This window comes from Mustela nigripes, chromosome 5 (genome assembly GCF_022355385.1).
Source record: "Mustela nigripes isolate SB6536 chromosome 5, MUSNIG.SB6536, whole genome shotgun sequence".
Classification (NCBI taxonomy): domain Eukaryota; kingdom Metazoa; phylum Chordata; class Mammalia; order Carnivora; family Mustelidae; genus Mustela; species Mustela nigripes.
In genome coordinates, this window is record NC_081561.1 from 142625045 (window position 1) to 142645061 (window position 20017).

Genomic DNA, 20017 nt, shown 5'->3' on the forward strand with positions numbered 1-20017 from the left:
GGGATCATGACCTGAGACAAAGGCAGACGCCCAAGGACTGAGCCACACAGGTGCCCCAAGCCTTTTCTTATATACAAAGCCAAAGCCTTAAGCTGTTAGGAGGATGAGTCAGGAAACAGGTCTACATTCAAGAGTGCAGACAAAATATCCTTTGCTTCTGAGAGAGGGATAGAGGCAAAAATCTATTCCTCTAGAGGAGGGCCCAGGAATTATTTAGCCAAGATCCTTCACTGACACAGAGCAGAAGTCTGCTACTCTTCTCCTTAAGAACCACCACAGATACAAGTTAGAATTTAGTTCCATGGAAAGAAGTGGGAAGAACATTAAGAAAACACTGCCTTCAAAGCCCAGGTGCATCGAGCCCATCTAAGACAGCAGGGAAATCAGGAAAGTAGAGACTGCTTACTGCCATCAAAAGATTAACAATGAGAAATAAGAAAAAGCAGTCTGTCATGAAAGTCTGGTTTAGAGCAAGACTGCTTTGTGGTGCAAGCATTCAGTGACTGCTGAAAATTGAGACTGACTTAGGAATCCTAAGAAAACTCTTGAGCACCTCCAAACAGTACGCTAAGGAATGTGAAGGAGTGTGAAGGGGAAATGAGAAATGAGATGCCTACTTTAAAAAAAAATGCAGTTGAAGTAAATCAAGCAGAGAGAGTCAATTATCATATGGTGTCACTTATTTGTGGAGCATAACAAATAGCATGGTGGACATGGCGGGGTAGGAGAAGGGATTTGGGGGAAATTGGAAGGGGAGGTGAGGTGAACCATGAGAGACTATGGACTCTGAAAAACAATCTGAGGGGTTTTAAGTGCTGCGGGGGGGGGAGGTGGGGGGAACCAGGTGGTGGGTGTAAGAGAGGGCACGGATTGCATGGAGCACTGGGTTTGGTACAAAAACAATGAATACTGTTATGCTGAAAATAAATTAAAAATAAATTTTTTTTTAAATGCAGTTCATTCACTGACTAGATTGACTTAACCCACACAACATGCTCATAAAAGGAGGGTTTCCATTTCAAAGTGGAAGTAATATTAACTGTAATCTCTGCTATTCTGCCACACATCACGTCCAGTATTTGATGAAAAATCAGAAGACATACCAAAAAAAGAAAGAGAAATCAACAGAGTCATATTCAGAGATGACTACAGCAGACTATTAGAGACCATGAGGTAGCTATGATAATATCCTGAAGCATTTTACACCAGAGGGGAGTGATATAGATGGATAGGTGAAGAATTTCAGTAGAGATGGAAACTATAAAAAAAAAAAAAAGGAAAACATGCAAGTGGTAGAAATAAAAACCATGGTATTACAGATGAAGAATTCCTCTGATGGGCTGATCAGCAGACTAGACACAACTGAAAAGATAATCAGTGAATTTGAAAATAGGTTAATAGAAATTATCTAAACTGAAATGCAAAGAGAGAAAAAAAAGTGGGGGGAGGCGGACTATGACAAACATACAAGAGTAAGAGATAATATGAAAGGGTAACTGTGGTCTAAAAAAAGGAAAACCAAAAAAAAGAGAGCAAGCAAGCAAGGGAAAATAGTTGTATACTAATGGCTGAGAATTTTATAGAAGTAACGAAAATCAACAATCCACAAATTTAAGAAGTTTAGAGAACCTCAAGCAAGATAAATATAAAAAATAAACCAAAAGGGGTGCCTGGGTGGCTCAGTGGGTTAAGCCTCTGTCTTCAGCTCAGGTCACCATCTCAGGGTCCTGGGATCAAGCCCTGCATGGGGCTCTCTGCTCAGCAGGGAGCCTGCTTCCTCCACTCTCTCTGCCTGCCTCTCTGCCTGCTTGTGATCTCTGTCAAATAAATAAATAAAATCTTTAAAAATAAACTAAAACAGGGGCGCCTGGGTGGCTCAGTGGGTTAAAGCCTCTGCCTTCGGCTCAGGTCATGATCCCAGGGTTCTGGGATCGAGCCCCATATCAGGCTCTCTGCTCAGCGGAGAGCCTGCTTCCCTCTCTCTCTCTCTGCCTGCCTCTCTGCCTACTTGTGATCTCTTTCTGTCAAATAAATAATAAATAAAATCTTAAAAAATAATAATAATAAAATAAACTAAAACAAACAACACATGAGGACATCACAATTGAACTGCTAAAAACCAAAGATGATAGAAAGCCTTAAAGGCAGCCAGAGAAGAAAGAAAAATGAAATACATGGGAACAAAGATAAGATTTCTGGTCAGAAGCTATTTAGAACAGAATATAATGGAATAACATTTTTAAAGTGGTAAAAGGAAAAAATTTTGAACCCAGAATTCTATACCCAACAAAATTACTTTTTTTAACTGAAGGCAAAATGAAGACTTTTTTCAAACATACAAATTTGATATTAGCAGCATATCTGTACTACAAAAAAATGTTAAAGGTTAAGGTTTTTTATAGAAGGAATATGACACCAGACAGAAATTTGAATCTCCAAAAGGAAATGAAAAGCATAAAAAATGGTATACATAGATAAATAGATATTTTTAATTTACAATCACTTTGAAATGTGACTATTCAGGCAAAAATAGTACCAATATACTGTGAGATTTATAACATAGTAGAAATAAGCTCTTTGAGAACAGTAGTAAAACACTTTGGAAGAAGGAACAGAAATACGTCTAAGGTTATTACATTCATAGCATCACTTGAAGGTAGAATATGCTAAGTTAAGAATGTATATTCTAAATATTAGAAAAAAAACCTAAGAACATCAAAAATGGTTTAACTAATAAGCAAAGAGTGCTAATAAAAGAATCAGAAAATACTGAATGAACACACAAAGGCAGAAGAAGATTTAAAAAGGAAAAATGTTCAAATAGGACAAGTCAAAACAAGTTTTAAATCGAATCATATTAACAATTACATTAAATGCAAATGCTAAACATCTCAATTAAAAGGCTGAGGAAAGGGGCGCCTGGGTTGGCTCAGTTGGTTAAGTGACTGCCTTCGGCTCAGGTCATGATCCCAGAGTCCTGGGATTGAGCCCTCCATGGGGCTCCCTGCTCAATGGGAAGCCTGCTTCTCCCTCTCCCTCTGCCGCTCTACCCGCTTGTGTCTCTTGCTCTGTCAAAGAAATAAATAAAATCTTAAAAAAAAAAAAAAGTTAAAAAAATGGCTGAGGATAAAAAGATCTCATACAAACACTAGTAAACATGGAATTGCAAGGGCTATATTCTTCAGGAAAAGTAGACCACAGCAGGCAGTATTTCCAAATACATTACATAATGATAAAGGGGGTCATTTCTTTAAGAAGCTATTAACAATCCTAAATGTCCATATGCCTAAGAGAGTTCCAGAATAGATAAAGCGAAGACCGAAAAGATATGGACGAATGGACAGCCAAAGTTGGAGATGTCACTGTTTATCTCTGTAATCAGTAGAAGAGATTTAAAAAAATAAAAAGAATAAGGATTGAGAAGAGCCAAACCATACTACCCCACCTGTCCTAACTGGCCTTTACAGAACACTCCACCCAACACCAGCAGGGAGACGCTCTTTCCAAGAGCACAGGGCGCATTCACCAAGATAACCACATTCTGTACCTTAAAACAAGCCTCAGCAGTGGAACAGAATTGAAACCACAGAAGCAAGTCCTCTGACCAGAACAGAACTGAACTGTAAGCAAAGCTACGGTTCATTGTGATCCCACAGGATGCCGAAGCTGAGAGCACCCTGGGGCACTCGGTCGGCTCTCGCTCCCCTCTCTTACCTGCGGCGTCTGAAGGCTCTGAGGTTAATGGAGGGGACTCACAGGACGGAATCCTGCAGTGCTCCCACCTCACCTCGCTGTCGGTTGTGTAACACCATGGGGCTGATTCTCCATCAGGGTTGCGACAGTAGTTTTCAACCAAATCTCTGAAAAAGAAGTCGTTTTGAGTTTGTCTTTCCAAACAGGCTCAAAGAATAATGGTGCAAGCATGCTTATTCATGGTAAGACTGGGGATGTGTCCCACCGATTCTGCAGATTTACAAAAACCTAATGACAGGTGGAAACCAAGGAGGAGCAGGATCCCACAGGGTCCACGGAATCACAGCACTGACGCTGTCTGCTGGTAAATGATGGGAATATATGCCTTGACTGTGGGTAGAAGATTTAAAAGCAAAATCAATCTTTTGCTGTGTGCTATGTGCCCCGCTCCATGCTGAAAGCACAATGGGTATTCTCCACACCATGCCTGCCTTAAGGACACATCAGAGCCCTGGAATTGAAGTGTTCTCAAACCGCACTGTGCATTTAGTGGAGAGCTTCTCAGAACATATTGCTGGGACCCACTCCCGAGTTTCTGATTTAGTAGATCTGGACAGGGCCCAAGAATTTGCATTTCTAACAAATTCTGCTGATGCCAATGCGGCTGGTCCGGGGAGTGTTCGAGGAAAATCTTTGAGAATGAATGTTAGAGGAAAATCAGTGCAAAATTTCACACACACACACACACACACACACACCGCCGATGACCTGGCCAGTTTTCATTCCAGAATACTTGGACGTGGGCTCTTCCATGAACAAAACCAAGGCCACATCAGTGGGATTTCACAAACCATTCAGCAGGCAGGGACCAGGACCAGAGGCGGACTTACTTGCAAGGGAAGTTTTCCGGGGTCCTGTTGTGCTTGTGAGGAGTCTGTTCACTCCAGCGCTGACATGTATGTCCAGATACAGTGACGGACACTGTCCCCCGGTAGCTCTCTCCTCTGCCCTTCAGACACTGATATGTTGGGCCAGAGGAGGGTGGCGGTGTCGCTTGGGGGGTAATACATTACAATGAATATTTTTACAGTGAAGAATGCACAGACAGATGTTGTAGAGGAATGGATGCAGGGGAACATCTTCTGCTCCTCCTCCCTTAGAATTTGGGACTTAAAAACTGTCTACTATCTCCAAAAGAAATTAACCTGGTAGAATCTTTGTTTATGAGATCATCTTATGAGCAACTCCTCCCAGGACAAGACCCTGGGAGCAGATGCTTCTTTCTGTATTTTCCCTGCTTAGTTCATCATACATGGTCAGGGTCACATATACCCATGATACAACTTCCTTTGTGATGAATCATAAAGGAGAGTACCCGATAACCTTCAGAGTCCCTAAGGATAATTGTCAGATCAAAGAACAGGAAGCCACCATCAGGGTCTCCTGCATCTTTTTAACTTTTCATCTCTGTCCTTGTCTAAATGTTGAGTCCTTCACTACAAATTCTCACAGAAGGAAAATACAAAGTTGTTCCTTCCAAGTCATTCCTTCCAAGTCTCGCTTAACGCTATTCTCCTGCTACTTTCTCACAACTCACTGAAAAATGCACATTGGGAGAAGTTTCTTTATTTCTAAATAAAGCATCAGTTACAAGGAACTCTGATATGAAGTCTGTGTACCTGAAAGCCCGTATCTGCTGCCCTCTAGCACTAGAGAAAAGCAGGCTCTCAGAGCTACTTCCCGCAAACCTACATTCAACCGTACTCAGAAGAGGCAGGAAAAACAACAACAAATACATGACCAGTAGGAGCTCTGATCAGTTACCTAGAGTAACTGCTTTAGAAAAGCTATCACCTCCCCCAGGACGTGGAGGGCAGTTTTCAAGCACAGCACTCAAGCACTGACTCAAAAGTCTGCATTTGTTTGTTTTTTGTTTTTTTTGTTGTTGTTTGCTTGTACGTTTGTGTTTATTCCAAGGAGAGAACAGGTGAGGATGCCGGAGCACTGGGTACAAACCATACTTACCGCAGCGCGGGATGTCACAGAACTCCCAGCGTTTGCTGGGATCCGTGGTGAAACACCACGGGCGAGGCTCCCCATCCGGGTTGCGGCAGTAATTCATCTTCAAGTTCTTGTTCGGAAATCTGAATGGGCAAGAAGGATTTTAATAGCACTGAACATTTACATTAAAGACTAGGAATCACTTCAAGTGAGCAAATATTGAGCACCTGCTGTGTGCAAGGTACAATCAGGCATCCAAGGAAATGACTGGATGCCAGCTATCTCAGAGAGACAACAGTCTAATTAGAAAGATTAGCTCGATATTCTAAGGGCCCTTTAAGAGTTAACATATGCAAAAATCACAGAACTTTATCATTTTGGCCATCTGGAAAATTAGTGGAAGCGAACTCCAGTGATTTAGTTGGAAATGACAGCATTTTTACAACACAAAGTATTCACTGACCAGGGATAGTCATCTAATACCCAGTATGGTCAAGAAGTTGACATCTTCATAACGTAAAGGGATGATCCTTCTTGTCTGCCAGGTTTTAGCCCTGCCAGCCTTCCAGCTTATAATTTCTTTTTCATTTAAATTCAATTAATTTCATTTTATTTAATTTCACTTAAATTCAATTAATTAACATACAGTGTATTATTAGTTTCAGAAGCAGAGTTCAGTGATTCATTTAGTCTTACATAATACCCAGTGCTCATGACTCCTAAACTGGGAGGCATAATTATGCTCCTGGGAGAGAGAGACCTCAGCAGGGACCCAGTAACTAAGACTGGCACAGAAGGCCTGTGGCCCTCTCGGACGCCATAGATGTTCATTCGGGATGGAGAGCACAACTGGCAGTGGCTTGAGCAAAGCTCTTCTAGTCTCTGGAAAGTTAATTTACCCAGTGTGGGCCTTGAGGACTTTACCCTACTTCTTCATTGAAGGAAAATGGCAAAGCTGTGTTTTAAGCTAGCTCTATGGAATAGGAGGTACAGAAATTCAGAGGAGCTGGTGAAATCTGTGGCTTGGTCCCACTTCTTATTTGTTTTGTAAGCCCCACTCTATGGTCACAGAACGAAGACTGCAGAGCAGACATTTTCCAGTAAAATTAAGGTCCTCTACTATAGGAACCATCATTACTTTCTAGATCGTGGATTCTACCTCCTACTATAAATTCATGGTCCCCTTTAAAGCTCTGCTGGAACTTGGGAATCCCTACCCCAGAAGAATGCATGGATATGTCCATTTATACATAAAACATTAGGGGGAGTCACAAAATCCCTAAAGCCCATCCACAGATCACACATTAGGAAGACTTGAAACTCATCAGTGTAAAGGAAAAGGAAAAGGAAAAAGGAAAAAAAGGAACAGTAGAGAGTACAAAAGTGAGATGTATCCTTATTTCTCAAAATTTAATGTGCCTATGAATCAGCCAGGAATCTGTTTATAATGCAAATTCAGACTCACTGCATTTCTAACAAACTCACAGACGGCATCACTCCCCATGAACCACGTTTTGAGGAACAAGAATGTATACCTCACTTGCAGTCACGTGGGAAGACACAAATTTTGAAATTCAAAATTTCAGACGCGTTCGATTCCCGAGGAATGCGAAAATATCCCACTAACATTAAATGTCGCGTAGAGCCGCGGCGTGGTAAACGTCTCATTTCCTTCCCAGCGAGACTTACTTGGAAGGAATATATCCATGAGCATGGGGGGTTTGGGAGTTCCAGGCTTGGCACTCGAGTCCAGACATGGTCTTGGAAATCTTGCCCTCATAATTCTCCCCACTGCAATGCATGCACTCCTCTGCACGGAAGAAGAAAGGAGGAAGAAAAACGGAAATGAATGAATCACAGAAGAGTAAGCCTAGCAATGTCTCAAATACCACCTGCGACTTCATTTGTTTTTTCCAGGAATCGCTTGGGAACGAAATTGGCCGTAAAGGCTCTTCTAACACAATCCCAATTATTGTTCCCTATTCCAATGGTAAAACCAGCATGCTTTGGTCAGTACCTTCTGTTCTAGTCATGACTTCATCCAGAAATTCCATAATGCTATCCTCAAACTGGGATGCGCGGGCCCTTGGTGAGTGGGAGGGGGATGGGGAGAAGGTGCCTAAGTCTCAGAAGTCTGAGACTTCGATCTTTGTTTCACTAGCAACCTTTAAAGGCATCTATTAAATCATTCTGATCATGAGGATGACAGCCTTCCAGGATTTCTGGGCTTGAGATTTGGTTTGTACCCACAACCTCCCTGGGGACCAAGACTCTCCTAAAGAGTGCCCCTCTTCTCCGGGGTGTTGTCTTCTGTGTATCTGTTACACGCAGTGAACTGCCGTCCGGAAGATGATCCAACTGCCGTAACATCACTATGCCTACCACACTGCCCTCACTTCCTCTCAGCACGTGGGCATGTTATCATCTCTCATCACCACAAAAGAAGGGAGAATACAGTCCCGTAAGACGTGGCGGTGGGGAGACCCCATTCACATAAGCTCCATGATGGCACACTGTCATCATCATTCTTTGTCCTCAGTTATTATTGCTCATCTCTTTCTATGCCTAACTGGTGAATTCAGCTTGGCTGTACGCACTTAGAGGGAGAGGAGACCGTGGTATCAACAGGGTTCTGTACTCGGCAGTTTCAGGCATCCACAACGGTCTCAGAACGTGTCCCCTGCGGATAACGGGCCACTCCTCTACCGAGAAGCATGCCTGGTTGGTTTTTTTTTTTTTTTTTTTTTTTGCTTTCTTACATTATTTTAAAACTGCAACTTTGGTTTTGGAATTATCGGAATAACGTGGTGCAGCAGAGGAATAAATGATTTGAACTTTTTTAGGTACTAATAAAGGACACCGAGGCAGATTGATACAAGCCTGTCTTCCTGTGTGGATTGAGGGCCGGATGACCTCACAACACCGCACACCAATAAGGCATCTGAGGTTGAAACAAAGACGGGAGACCTGAGCCGTCGCCTGGTGCAAACACTATCCACGCCGTCGCACAAATTCCTCCCTCATCCTTCCCCCTTTCCGCCAATAAACGTAGCAGAAAATATGAAATGAAGAAAATGTTTTCAATAGGAGGTGTTTAACGTTTTTAGCATTTACTCTCGAGGTACACTATTAAATTGGTTCATGAAGACAATGGGTTGCTGGTTTAAAAACTGGCTCATAGGGTGCCTGAGTGGCTGAGTCAGGTAAGCATCTGCTTTTGGCTCAGGTCATGATCTCGGGGTCTGGGATGGAGCCCTGCATGGGGCTCCCTGCTCAGCGGGAGTCTGCTTCTCCCTCTGCCCTTATCCTCCGCCCTGCTCATGCTTTCATTCTCTCTCTCTCTCTCTGTGTCAAATAAATAAACAAAACCTTGAAAAATAAAAAAATAAAAACTGGTTCATTGCTTAGCTTCGATAAAAGCAAGTCTACCATATTAGATTCATACATTTATTTGCATTTTATTGACTCTGTGGTTTCATTAAAAAAAAAAAAGCTTACTTGAGACAAAGAGAAAAGAGAGGGGGGGGTTAGGGGAGCAAAGGGAGAAATACTCCGAGTGGTTCCTACTGAGTGCAGAGCCTGACGCAGGACTCGATCTCGGGACCCTGGGCCAAAACCAAGAGTTTGCCAGATGCTCAATTGACTTGCACCGTCCAGGTGCCCTGATTTGGTGGTTTCATCTTAACTACAGAATTACAAGTCTGTTTCTGGCTTATGCCATGTAAGAACTTTAAGCTTAAGAAATTGTATCTAGAATTTGTATCTAGTTGATTATTTGTACATATCAATGTAACATTTTAATGAAATAATTAAGTTCAAAAAGGAAGGGGGTCTGAGCAAATTTTCGGTCTTTTCTAAGAGGTACAGACCTCACACGATTTTGTCAAACGTGTCCACTAGTTGGTTTTTAACGATATCCCTGTATGGGAATCACTTTACAGCAAATTACAGATAAAGAGCAGATGTGCAAGCAGTTTCTAGAGGCGCGTCTGACCTTCACACTCTGGAATGTTGCAGTAGTCGAACCTCTGGTCTGGGTCTGTGGTGTAGCACCAGGGCCCCTTCTCGTCGTTGTCGGGGTTCCTGCAGTAGTTCTCCTCCAGTCCCTCCCTGGGGTACTTCTGGGGCGTAAAGCTGTGGAGGGCGGCAAAGAATCCCTCACTATCCAGTGGACCCCTGAACAGCATGGGTAGGAGCTGTGTGGCTCCAGTACAGGTGGATTTTTTGCAATAAATACGGTACACCGTTGTAATGGTTTTTTTCTCTTTCCTGTGATTTTCTCAGGAATATCGTCTTTTCTCTAGCCTACTTTATTCTAAGAACACAGCACATGATGCATGAAATATACAAATATGCTCTCTGTTGTCTGATTTCTGGTTCTCTGCTGGCAGGTAGCTATTCGTCTGGTAGCTAATATTACCATGATTACGATACGGACAGTAGAGTCTTACAAGTAGAGCTAAAGGGTTTTTATGCACAGTCACCAGAAATACAAAGGCCTCAAAAGCCTGCCAACTTCTTGATTCCTTCCAAACACCCGCTTTTGTCAGTTGCCCTCTCCGTGTAAAAATGGTCGTAGTTAATGCCGTTGGGTCTGTGACTCTGCACTGGGCAATACTGGAAACTTTCTACACACCGTCTCATTTAGCCTTAGCAAAACCCCTACTGAGAAGGCCTTATTATCCCTATTTTAAGAATGAGAAAATTGGAGCCCAATGTCAAACAGAATTTATCTTGCCTCAGTGCAAATACCTAGAAAGTAGCATCTCAAGTTGAATCCACCTGACTGATTCCGTATGTGTGGGGTCGGTAGAGGTAACTCACTTCCAGTTCTAGAAATGAGTTGCTGTGCAGAGATAAAATTCGATCAAAAGACTGAGCCTTAGAATCCAGATGGCAGATTTCGTTTCTGTGCTTCGATGCACCTGCGTTTGTCAAGTGCACTTCTCAGGACCTCAATGTCCTCCTCTGCCAGGGTCGAGACGGCCTCGACTGTCTCTAGAGCACATGACACTCCACGATTTGGAGTGCCATTTGGTTTCATCATTTTTCCTCTATGAGCTCTGTGTGTTGGGAACACTTCATCTGCCCGTCTCATAGAGATAATCAAGGCAATTTGATGGGGGAGGGGTCAGTGGACACTAAACTAACTTCCTACTTGATAAGCACTGTCACTGAGAATGGAATGCTATCCTGCAGGAAAGCAGAAAATAATAGGCACGTTGCGAGATCATCTGGTTTTCATCTGGGTTGCTCCTTCATATTCTATCTGCTCCTTTGCAAAGGTCTAATTGAGAGGAAATGGATCATTCTTAACAACAGAGGTGAACACGGAGATCAAAGTCTTACTTTGGTTTGTGCGGAGAATTGTCACTCCATTTTTGACAGGTAACGCCATTCTTCGTTTTGGACATTGTCCCCCTGTAGGCCTTCCCATTTCCAGTCTTGCACTCTGAAAGATAGACTGAAGAGGGGACCCACATGGTGGGCAAGCCCTCCCCAAGAAGCACCATGAAGCAGCTTTGCACTGTTCAGTTATGTTGAAAGGACTCGCATAGGAGACACCATTTCCCAGTCTCCTAAAAGACAGCCCTAGGCCTCTCCCATCTGAGGAAGGGCTGTGGTTCACTGAGCTACTGAGGCTATTATTTATTTATTCAAAACTACAGCCCTTCTGCGTACCAGTACTGTGCTGGGTGCTGGAGACACACGGAGACTAGAACGGAGGCCCGACCCTCCAGGAGCTTATATTTTAGTGGACTCAGAGGGGCTGGCAGGTCACCCGGTATGAAACGAGGTAACCTCACAGGGACGTACCTACCAGAGAAAACAAACAGTATGAGGATGGGGTGAAGGGCAGTGGGGACAGGGGCTTGTCAGCAGACTTTTCAGAGGCAGAAAGAGATCCAAGCCATGTCTATTTTTTGAGGCTTCCGGTATTTTAAATATGAAAAACTGCCAAACAGAGTTACACAATTTAAATGTGGACAGTCGACACGCTCAAATAGCCTCCACTTAGCCAACTCACTGGTTAGCCAAGGGGCTCCAACCTATTTTTAAAACACACAGTCTGATGCTCACCCGTGTCCCACATGTGGTAAGGTGGACACCCGGGGCTGGCAGGTCGCACTTTTCAGCAGTGTGCCCCCCAACTTCTGTCCCCACCAGGCGGGGTTTATGTTTACAAGAGTCAACTATTTTCATTGTCAAAACTTCTTATACAGCTACAGTAGATTAAAGATGATCTAAACTGAGAAATGAATGTGAAAAAAATTGCTTTAAAAAACAAAACCAAGGTGAATGCTCTTAAGGACTTGAAGATTTGAATAGTGTTTTAAAAGGCTGTCAAGTCCATTGAAGGTAATCCAGTTATATAGCTGGCTATAGAATTTTGGGTGGGCAATCCTAAAAATACAAAGATATTTTTACAGTCAGATTAATAGATGTTTCTAGACCTTGCTCTGCTTCAAAAAGAAGGGAACCAATTCTAGACAACACACACAGAGCATTGCTGATGCAAAGACAGATCATCGCTGATGCAAGGAATGCCCAGATACCAGCTGTCAGTGGCCCCGTATTCAAAGAAAGCAGCCTTTACATAAAAGGGGCCAGGGTAATTGCATTTCCTATGAGAACATAAAATATTTAAGGTGTATGTATGTCATCTTTCATGATTTCCCACCTTAGTCAAGTGTTTTAATTCATCGATCAATTACCTGGGGAGCCGCCTTCTACCATACCAATAGCAAACAAATGCTTTTAACCCTAGACTATGTATAAAGACTGCAAATGTGTCTTCCCTGAGACCGATCATTCCACTAGACGCATTACACTGATAAGAAGCGTAAATTCAAAGTACTTTGGGGGCCCAGGGGTAAGGGGAGGCTTTTCAGAGAAGGTGGTGCTTGAGTTGAGACGTGGGAGATGATAACAGAAGAGGGGGCTTGGCGGAGGGTGTGTGTGCCCGAAACGTGGGAGGAACGCACGCAACCCCAGTGTAGAGAAGCCTCGAGAACCCAGCAGATGGGGTGGGCTTAAACAACGCAGGCTCCTGTAGCGTTCGGTTAAGTATCTGGATTTTATTCTAAGGGCACAAGGAGTTGAAAACAGGGCAGTTACGGCCCATTGGCTAACATGGCCCGGCCAGGGACGGTGACCACTGAGACCCCAGTGAAGACAGCAATGGCCACGCGGGCCAGGGGCAGACGCAGACGGAGCTGGCATGGAGCGACCCTAGAAAAACCAGCAGCGGGTCGATGGGCCACGATAAAGAAGCAAGCGCCACAGAGTGGCTGACTTTTGACTTTTGACCTCTCTTCTGTTTGTATGTACCCACCCGAGTTTACATAACCCTTTGATCCTTCCTTCACCTTGAAAACCAGCGCCTGTCCGCCTGTCCGCCCGTCCGACTGTCCAAACTAAGCCCGGTGGTCACCTCCCTGTTCTTTCTGGTTAACAATTTACAAATGATTTATTCAAATGTTAGCATTCTGCAGGGAAAATCACACCAGCACCCCCCCCCCCCCCTTTTTCAATCCAGTAGGTAACCCTATAGAACTCATTCTTTGCTCTTTGTAAAAATCAGGAACTTCGCCAGATACACTTTCGAGTTGCTCTGTGCTTGAATCTCAAGAATTGGGGATCAACCGTGATAGCAGGAGGGCGGCAGGCACACAGTTAATTCAACCTAAGAAGATGGATTTTAACACTGGAAATGTTAAAAAATGAAAGTAAGGATTTTGTCTATATCCAAATGTTACTGGAGGACTTAAGACACCTCAGTTTTTCTATTTCCGCAGGCTTCGGCCCAGAACCTAGGGCCCAGGGGCCATGGTCCCTGCAGCCCAAAAGCAAGATCCTGGGAACGCTTAGATTCCCCTATCCTCAAAAATAAAATAAAATACTATCGTATTTTCGGGGCCCTAGAAGTAGAGGTGACTTTGTCAGTCCAATCCCTTCCTTTTCAAACCAAGAAGAATGAGATCTGAAAGGTGAAGCCGTATCCTCAACGTGACAGATGGGATTAGCGACCCAATCTCATCCTGAGTCTGAATTCCACCGCAGGCCAGTGCGCCTCCCTTCTCTGGTCTGATAAGCTACACGGACAGAAGAGGACCGGGAAGGAGAGGAGAAAGGGGAACCGAAGGGGGAAGGGTGGGGAGGCGCGGGCTGGGGAGGAGAAAGAAAACATTGTACCCACTTTTCTTTTCGAATAAAACCACATCCCTCATCCTTAAGATTGCAGACGACTTGCTGTTTTCAGCCATGATCACACACTGTTGCTCTTTGCTGTGATACTGGAATGACCTGCAGAAGAAAATCAGGAAATCCCCCCCAAAATGTTTTCTGCCGTTTAAGGAAAGTAAACTTCTGTTAATAATTAAGAGACTCCAAAGAGAACTGTATCTCTTGATGGGTCAGGGAGTTTGGAATGGTCACTTCCGATACATTCGGCCCAGGCCGGGAAGTGCTGGAAAAGGACGCCCGCACAGGTCGTGCCTCGTTCGTTTCCTTCCGCCTTCCCCTTCTCCTCCACCAAACACTCTCTCTCTCTGTTTCAGCCACTTTGCTCTTTCTTCACTGATGTGCTAGAATATTTGCTTCTGTGCTGGAAAGAAGCAACTCTGATTGCTTTGAACACTTTTCCAAGAGGGTCTATGTTGACTTCTGGTCTCCTAGAATTTCCCTTTCCTATAAAGTCTTGACTGTAGCCTCTCCAGGTCATCTCCTCTCCCTTCACCTCACCCATCCCCGTGGTCCTGCTGTGAACACGCAGCCTGGCATCCAAAGCCACCCACGACGGTCTTTCCAGCCCCATCTCCTCCATGAGCCCTTCTGTAGCTGATGTGGTCCACCGGGTCCTGTTCACAGGGCCACGTGGCTCTCTGGGCCCAGAACACCCCCTGCCTGGTCAGTACATGGCACTCACCCTTCCAAGCCCTGCTCAGTGCCTCCGCCTCCCCAGGCCTTCTCCAGCCCTCTCAACCCTTAGGAATTTCTCTTTCCTCTGAATCTGGATAGAGCCCATAGGACTATGTCACTTATGGACACCTCACACCGCATGTGTTTTTAAAAATTTTTACATTTTATCCAACGTCCGTGACAACACCATAAATACAAAGAGGCGAGCGCTGGACTGTGCAACTACACAACGATCTGTCATATACAGACTGAGATCATATATATCCTGTATGTTGGGTCACTGTGTCTCTGCTTTTTTGTTCCTTAGGCTGGGACCCCCAGTCACAAGGATCCTCATTAAGTATTTACCAACAATGATATCAAAAACCAATGCTCAGAGTGGCAGTTGGTGATGTCATGGGTACCGATAACAGCCTTTGGCATTTTTTTCTGAAGAGGATGAGGGTAAAACTAACAACCCACTGTTCCTACGGCTTCCGACCCAGGGAGTAGACACGGATCCCCAACTCCAATCCCGTGAAATGCTTTTCTTGCCTATTAAATGCTGTTTTCATTAATAAATCCCCAGGCAAACTTCTCGTTACCAAAGAGCAGTGTCTCCAATGGGAACATTTCTGCCGGCCAGCAGCCCCGGAGAGAATACCTGCAAATGAACTCGGCCTCCTCCTCGCACTTTCCCGCACATTCCTGTACGCTTCCCGCCCACAGCTGCTTCTTCGTGAAGCTGAGCACGGACGCCCCCTGCGTGCTCACGTAGTCATCCAGGGGGTCTCCGCGGCCTGCGAACAGAGGATGGAGTGCGGTAACGGGCTGAAATTCATCAACACCACTGCTCGGTCAGCAGGCCTTTGAAATCCTCTATCTGCTGTACATCCACCACATAAAATCTGCTCCTTTCCTAGAGAGCAGAACGGCGATCATGAGTAAAACCATTGAGTCAAGACAACAGTTCTGCTCGGAGGTGGCACTGTAATAAAAGGGCAAGTGGACTGACGGATTAATCGATTAGGATTATTTAACAACTTCTGTAACTACGTTCATGGCCATGAAATCTTAAATAAGAATAAATTTATTTGCTGTGGCTTGCCACACCATGACAGAACAGTTAGAAGCCCACCAGCGGCCCCTGTGTTCGCCACTGCTGGTGTTGATTTGTCCAACCCTGGCTATAAACCCAACTTGGAGGCCATGACCTGACTGCTAACAGTATAAGCTTTGGTTGTGACTGTTTCTTAAGCTGATATGACATTCTCTGAATGATTCCACCACGAGATATAAAAATGTTGGTGAGTTGCAGGCCTGGAGACGGTGGCCTCCCTAATTTTAGTGACTGTCCCAGGGTGAGAAGCCAGAAGAGGTTAATGAAGACAGCTAAGCTGCCTAAAGTTTGCCTAAATGGGATTAGGCAACATGGCAGCCTTGACCACTGCCAGGGGAGTGGTGTGGACCCAAGCCAGGCTGAGCGGGTTGGAGAGTGACCAGGGGAAGCCAGTGGAGCCACATGAGAAGCCAAGGCTTCAAGAGCCTAGCTGGGAAAGGAGCTCTTCCCAGACGGCATGTGCAGTCAAGGATTTTTTTTTTTTTTTTTTCAAGATGAGACATTTGGGAGCATGTTTAGGTACTGATGAAAATTATCCAGTAGGAAGGATCATTAGGGGTCAGCCCCTCATTCGCAGAAAGGCCCGTCCTGCCCACCTGGAAACACATGGGGCACGGGGCCAGTGCAGAGACCAGTCCTCTCCCGGAGGCCACGCTCCCTGCCCCCTGCTCTCTGTCCTCCCCCAACTAAACATGCTCCAAACCGGAAGGTGGCTCTTTAACAGGAAGTTGGCTGCTGTAACTTAAATTTAAGGTATCAGAAAGCACTAGGAAAAGGTTTCAAAAGATTATGGAGAAGTAGAGGTTTTAGACCCAGGTCCATGCCTTCATCCCGTATTTCCCCCCATTTGAACTCTCATTTCCAAGAAAAGGTGTATTTGGGTAAATTCTACAGATCAGGATGTGATTTCAAAAACAAACACGGTGGGGTGGGGGCCGGGGCGGCGCATCTGGGCGGCTCAGTGGATTAAAATGTCTGCCTTCGGCTCAGGGCCCGACAGGACTGAGCTGAGTGGGGCTCCCTGCTCAGCGGGGCGTCTGCTTCTCCCTCTCCCTTTACCCTGCCCTTGCGTGTGCTCTCTGTCAGATACATACATGCAGACACACGAACATACGTACAATCTTTAAAAAAATACAGCAAACAGTAACTCTGGAAAATATATCCTACAAAGACTTAAATTAGACTTTCCGAAGAGTTCTTAGAAAGTTGAGGAGGCTAAGGTAGAAATGATACCAAGGCAACAAGACTTCCATGTATATCCCCCTGTAATTAAGCTTCCTTTGATTATGTTATTATATTTCCCAGCAAACAGCTGCTGAGACCACCTTAGGAGCTGATATCCCAAAGAAATATCCCCAAAGACAATACATTTTTTTTCTTTGGTGCTTGAAAAGTTCTCCCGCATTATTTTATTTTCTTCAGCTTGAGGGCTCCGTGACAGTGGAGTGTCCTACAGTGTACTGATTGACCAAGAAATATTAGACATATCGTTTTAGCAAGAAATTATTTTTAGGGCACCTGGGTAATTCAGTCGGTTATCTGCCTTTGGCTCAGGTCATGATCCTGGGGTCCTGGGATCAAGCCCCACATTGGGCTCCCTGCTCAGCAGGGAGTCTGGTCCTCCCCCTCCCCCACCCCGCTAAGGTCTTTTTCTCTCCCTCTTTCTCAAATAAATAAATAAATAAAAGACTTTTAAAAAAGAAAGGTATTCTTATATTCAAGGCCCAATGTAGATGTATGTAGCTACCAAAACACATGTATTACATTAATAACGTGGGTTTATTTATCACCGTGGTGTGTACATTTACACCCACGATCACGCACTTGCAAAAAAAAAAAAAAAAAAAAAAAAAGTCTTAGTGGTTTATGGAACTATGGGGAACAGCTGTAAAACGATTTCCTCTTTTCCTTCCACCAGTCACGTCTATGCCCTGGAAAGATGAAACTCGTCCACAGAAAGAGTAAATGCCTTCGTGTCAAAAAGAGCTTATAAAAGTCTCCCCCTTTGGCAAAAAAAAAAAAAAAAACAAAACCTATGTTTATCCTGTAACAGAAGAGTCTGGTCTCCCATCCTGGTGTGAGCCACTGGGTGAGCTCACAGCATTTTGGATCCCGTTGTCCACAGGCTAACACACAGAGTGCACATACCCGACCGCCCCCCACCGTGGGCCACCACTTCCCGCAGAAATCTCTGTGCAATCCTCCGCTCTCTGTTTTCTTTGGTATTTCTTGAAATGGCTCTGCTGACTTCAAATATATTTAACTCTAAAGTACAGCTTACAAGATTTTATCTGGCAATTTATAAACTGAATTTCAGGTATCCATACATTGCTTATGGGAAGGGTTACCAGTATGTATGATTCCATTCAGATGAAATGTCCAAAAGAGACAAATCAGAGATAGAAAGCCACCTGGTGACTGCCAGGAGCTAGGCGGGGATGCGGGTGGGGGAGGGGTGCAGAGTTTCTTTCCAGGGTAATGAAAACGTCCAGAACGTGTTGTGCTGATGATGGCCCAACTCTGCAGACCACGGCTACATATGCTCGAAATGGGTGAACTGTATGTGAATTACATCTCCATAAAGCTGTCAAAACACCACACAAAACTCTAAGGACATGTTTAGAATATTTTTAAAGGAAGTTTAAACAAAGCTGAAAAGGGAGAAGAGCACCAGATTCCTTCCAGAAAACTTCTGGTTTACATTCTGCTATCCTCACTGACTGGATTTGGGAGTTTGGTCAAAAGAGAGGTAACCTAATTATCCTAAGGATGGATTTCCTCCTCTGTTAAATGGGGGTGAAGACACTCACCTACCTACTGTATCAGCTGAATAAGCAAGTATTATCTAAGGACACACACTCACACACATATAAAAACGTGCCTAGCTTTTCCCAAGCACTATGTGAAGGTTTCTGGAATTCCTAGATGCATACATCATCTGGCAATCGACGCGTGTGGTTTCTCCAGGCATAAGGAATAAACCTAGACACATCGAAGGCTCACGTCAAGCCTCAGCAGGCAAGGACCCTTAAGACACTGGCCAGAGAATGCAAAGAAATATTTCACTGCTTTCATCTGAAAGTGAAGAGAATATGACATGCTAATGAAAATGGTCTCCGTTAACGGAACTGAGCACCAGGCAAGGGCGCCCCCAAATTTTTGGGTTGCTAGCTCTGCAGGCTATTGTTTCAACTACAACAACAGTCACTCTTGTCGATTTAAAAGGTCATTCACCATTTCCCCTGCCCACTGGTCTTTATCACGCATGAGGAAATTAAGCTTAATTACTTAAATTAAGTAATTTTTCTTTCTTTTTTTCTTAATGTTTATTGTTTCTTGTAAGATTTTATTTATTTATTTGAGAGACAGTGAGAGGGAGAGAGAAAGATACAGAGGGCTTGAGCAGGGAGAAGGAGCAGAAGGAGAGGGAGAAGCAGGCTCCCCGCTGAGCAGGGAGCCTGACGTGGGACTCTGAACCAAAGGCAGATGCTTAACTGACTGAGTCACCCAGGCACCCCCTTAAAGAATTTTTCAATCATACATGTAGATTTTGATTTGGGATGCTCGTGAATCAAAAGCTAATTTAAACTAGCTACACAGAAAGCCATCATGTTATCTATTTTTAGGACATCGCTAGGAAAAACATTTTAATCAAAAATTTTTAAAAATCCTTTGTCTTACCTGATTTCAGAAATAAAAGAAGGAGAAGCAGCACTTCCTTAAGTTCCATTTTGGGACTAGCCAGTGGTGCCCAGAAAACTCAGCGTCCCAGTCCTGAGATGTTATTGACTTACCTGAGAGAAAACACATCCACAAACAAGATAATCACAGGGAGTTAATTATTTTCTGAGACGCCCATTGCCAGTGCACTCTGAAGGGATCAAACATTACCTCGGCCGGCGGATCTTACAAAATCCCCATCTGTAATAGATGCTGGGAAGTGGTGAAAGCAGGCCCGCCCCTCACTGCCCCGGGCTGCCTGCTTGCTTTCCCCCGGTTCTTTCCATCGTCTTCTGGTAGCCACTTCCATCACCCTTAGATAGCCGCTTGCCTCTCTCCGTCTGGTTTCCTTCCTCTCCTTCTTCCCCAGCTTTAGGTAAAAAAGGAAAAACAGAAAGAAAAATCACACGAATAGCCAAACTTTGCTGAGAACTTGTCATTCCACAAGCAATATTAATATTTCCACTTTAATGAGAGAACTCGGGCTTAAAAAGTTCAACGGTCAAGGTTACTGCGCCACCAGTGGTTGGGACCCCATAGGCCTGAAGATGATAAACATAAGCTGAGCCTTGTCCTTCTCAT

At 44.3% G+C, this 20017-nt stretch overlaps 1 protein-coding gene across 1 annotated transcript in view; it reads right to left on the minus strand.

Annotated features, from left to right (window-relative positions):
• Positions 1 to 19506, minus strand: part of PLG (plasminogen) — a 37492-nt gene extending 17986 nt beyond the window's left edge. The window contains exons 1-9 of the mRNA XM_059401384.1: positions 19397 to 19506; positions 15260 to 15395; positions 13895 to 14001; positions 11044 to 11158; positions 9689 to 9828; positions 7384 to 7504; positions 5719 to 5837; positions 4584 to 4746; positions 3715 to 3860 (exon numbers count right to left, since the gene is read on the minus strand). Of these exons, the coding sequence (XP_059257367.1) occupies positions 3715 to 3860; positions 4584 to 4746; positions 5719 to 5837; positions 7384 to 7504; positions 9689 to 9828; positions 11044 to 11158; positions 13895 to 14001; positions 15260 to 15395; positions 19397 to 19445 (1096 nt within the window). The 5' untranslated portion in view covers positions 19446 to 19506. The remainder of the gene's footprint in view (positions 1 to 3714; positions 3861 to 4583; positions 4747 to 5718; positions 5838 to 7383; positions 7505 to 9688; positions 9829 to 11043; positions 11159 to 13894; positions 14002 to 15259; positions 15396 to 19396) is intronic.
• Positions 19507 to 20017: the final 511 nt, after the last annotated feature.